Here is a 2,614-nt window from a genome sequence, read left to right as displayed (position 1 = left end):
ATTGCCATGTTTTAAAAGCCTAGGTGATCCTGCTGTGCAGCCTGAGTTGGGAACGGCTCATACAGAACAATGAAGGTTGGCACACGTGCTTTAATGAGGGAGGTAGCGAAACCGACACCATTTGCAACAAGCTAGTTACTGTCGTGCCCTTAGTTTGAGTAGACGGGCTGTGATTGCGGGATCGTAGGCGTGTGGTTGGTCTTCTGGTTTGTAATGCAGTTGTGTCTCTTCAGTTCTTATCCAGCTCACCACCCAGCTGAAGCTGGAGCAGGTCATCCATTGCCTGGTGAGCGAGTGCTACAGAGAGGTGAGTATGGAGCTGTGGGTCCTTGAGACCCTCAGAGCCCTCAGATTCTATCGGAGCTAAGTCGGTCCTTCCACGTTCAGCATCCCAAATCCTGCCTCTGTGCAGTAGAGCCTCTTCTTGCCTGTGGAGTCATCCCATAGCCCACGCCGGGTATCTAAGTACAGCGCACATTTCTACGATGAATTTATCAAGGGACTGGGGGTTCTGTGTCTGGATTTGGGATTTCCACTCGGTTTTGAGTTGTAGGCGTGACTTGGTATCAGTATCTGAAGCAAACCTTGTACACGTATGTGCAGTGTGCTTCCTTTGCCATGCTCACAGCCAGTTAAACAAGACAGACTGAGGGATAATACCAGGACCACCTTTTTGTTTGAGTTGAAATCTTAGCATGTAGCCTTGGCTGGGGGGAACTTGATGTGTGTGTAGTTCATGCTGACCTTGAATTCATGGACATCTGCCTACCTTTGCCTCCTGAATGAGAGACCAAAGGTTCGTAGCAGCTTAGAATTCTATGTACCCAGCTTAGAATCCCTTTTTATTTATGCTTCAGAAGGAAGATAAATGTTTACCTTAATCTCATAAAGAGCAATATTTAATTATATATAATTACACACACACACACACACACACATATATATATATATATGTTTGTTTGTTTGTTTGTTTTTCGAGACAGAGTTTCTCTGTAGCTTTGGAGCCTGTCCTGGAACTAGCTCTTGTAGACCAGGCTGGCCTCGAACTCACAGAGATCTGCCTGCCTCTACCTCCCAAGTGCTGGGATTAAAGGCGTGTGCCACCACCGCCCGGCTTAATTTTATATTGTATTTAAATGATATAATTATTTTGTATGGAATAGAGTAAATTTATAATTATTGTAAATATTCATCATGATGCCATTAATACCTATTAAGCACTTGCTCTGTGTTAGGCACTGTGAGGTGATTTGTATGCATTATTTCTTTCTTTTTCTTTTTTTTTGAGATCATCTATCCATATGTAGTCTAGGCATTGAACTTTTGGGTCTTTCAAGTGTTTGCATTATACACAAAAATATCCAGTTTACATGAAATATCTTTTAAAATTAAAATTAAACTTTTATTTAATGTTTATGGGTGTTTTGTCTGCGTGCATACCTGTGCACCACACGCATGCCCTCAGAGACTAAAAGATGGTGTTGGTTCCACTGGAACTGGAGTTACAGATGATGTGGGTGCTGGGAATCAAACCTGAGTCTTTTGAAAGAGCAGCTAGTACTCTTAACCACCGAGGCATCTCTCTAGACCCCCTCCCCATTTTTGAGACAGGATCTTATTAACAGACCAGCTTATCCTTGGATTCAGGATCCCACATCTCTGCCTCCTGAGTTTATGGGATTAAAGGCATGAGCTGTCATGCCTGCCGTGTGTGCGGTATCTTATTCAATCTCATCATTCCACCACAAGAGTCTATGCAGTATCATCTCAGGCTGGAGAGATGGCTCAGAGGTTCAGAGGACTGGCTGCTGCTCTTCTAGAGGTCCTTAGTTCAATTCCTAGGAACCACATGTTGGCTCACAGCCATCTTTTTTTAAAGATGTATTTATTTATTTATTATGTATACAGTATTCTTCCTTCATGTATGCTCATATGCCACAGAGGACACCAAATCTCGTTACAGATGGTTCTGAGCTACCATGTGGTTGCTAGGAATTGAACTCAGGACCCCTAAAAGAGCAGCCAGTGCTCCTAACCTCTGAACTGTCTCTATAGCCCCCCTCACAACCACCTATAATGAGATCTGGTGCCCTTTGTGGTATATGGACATACATGCGGGTAGAACACTGCATATATAATAAATAAAAGAAAGAAAAGGATTTTTAAAAGACAGGAAAGGTTACTCTCCCTGTAAAGCAAAAAACATAGTGCTGGTCACACACAGAGCGTTCATTAAAAAAAGCCTGGTGTTGCAGCCTGTAATACCCAGCCACAGCTATATAGATTTTAAGCTAGCACGGGCAATGCGAGACCTCAAAAAACAAAATAGTAAAAGTTCACATCCATTATAAAGTCAGTAAAACAGAAATGATGACTCAAGTCATGTGACACCCATTTATTATGCTGGGGATATAGTTCAGTGGCATAGTGAAGTCCTGTGTTTAATCCTCAGTACTACATCCACAAAAAGTTAATTGAATTTTCAATAACAGCAGCTAAAATATGTATGTAGCTGGGCGGTGGTGGCGCACGCTTTTAATCCCAGCACTTGGGAGGCAGAGGCAGGCGGATCTCTGTGAGTTCGAGACCAGCCTGGTCTACAAGAGCTAATTCC

The 2,614-nt window shown here is 42.9% G+C and overlaps 1 protein-coding gene across 1 annotated transcript in view; it reads left to right on the top strand.

Moving 5' to 3' along the window:
• Mei1 (meiotic double-stranded break formation protein 1) overlaps window positions 1–2,614 on the top strand; it is a 59,647-nt gene that overhangs the window by 8,764 nt on the left and 48,269 nt on the right. The window contains exon 4 of the mRNA XM_026782416.1: window positions 234–307. Coding sequence (XP_026638217.1) covers window positions 234–307 — 74 coding nt within the window. The remainder of the gene's footprint in view (window positions 1–233; window positions 308–2,614) is intronic.

The sequence above is a fragment of the Microtus ochrogaster genome, chromosome 15, assembly GCF_000317375.1.
Source record: "Microtus ochrogaster isolate Prairie Vole_2 chromosome 15, MicOch1.0, whole genome shotgun sequence".
NCBI classification, from domain to species: Eukaryota; Metazoa; Chordata; class Mammalia; order Rodentia; family Cricetidae; genus Microtus; species Microtus ochrogaster.
This window is presented reverse-complemented; position numbering and strand designations above follow the sequence as displayed.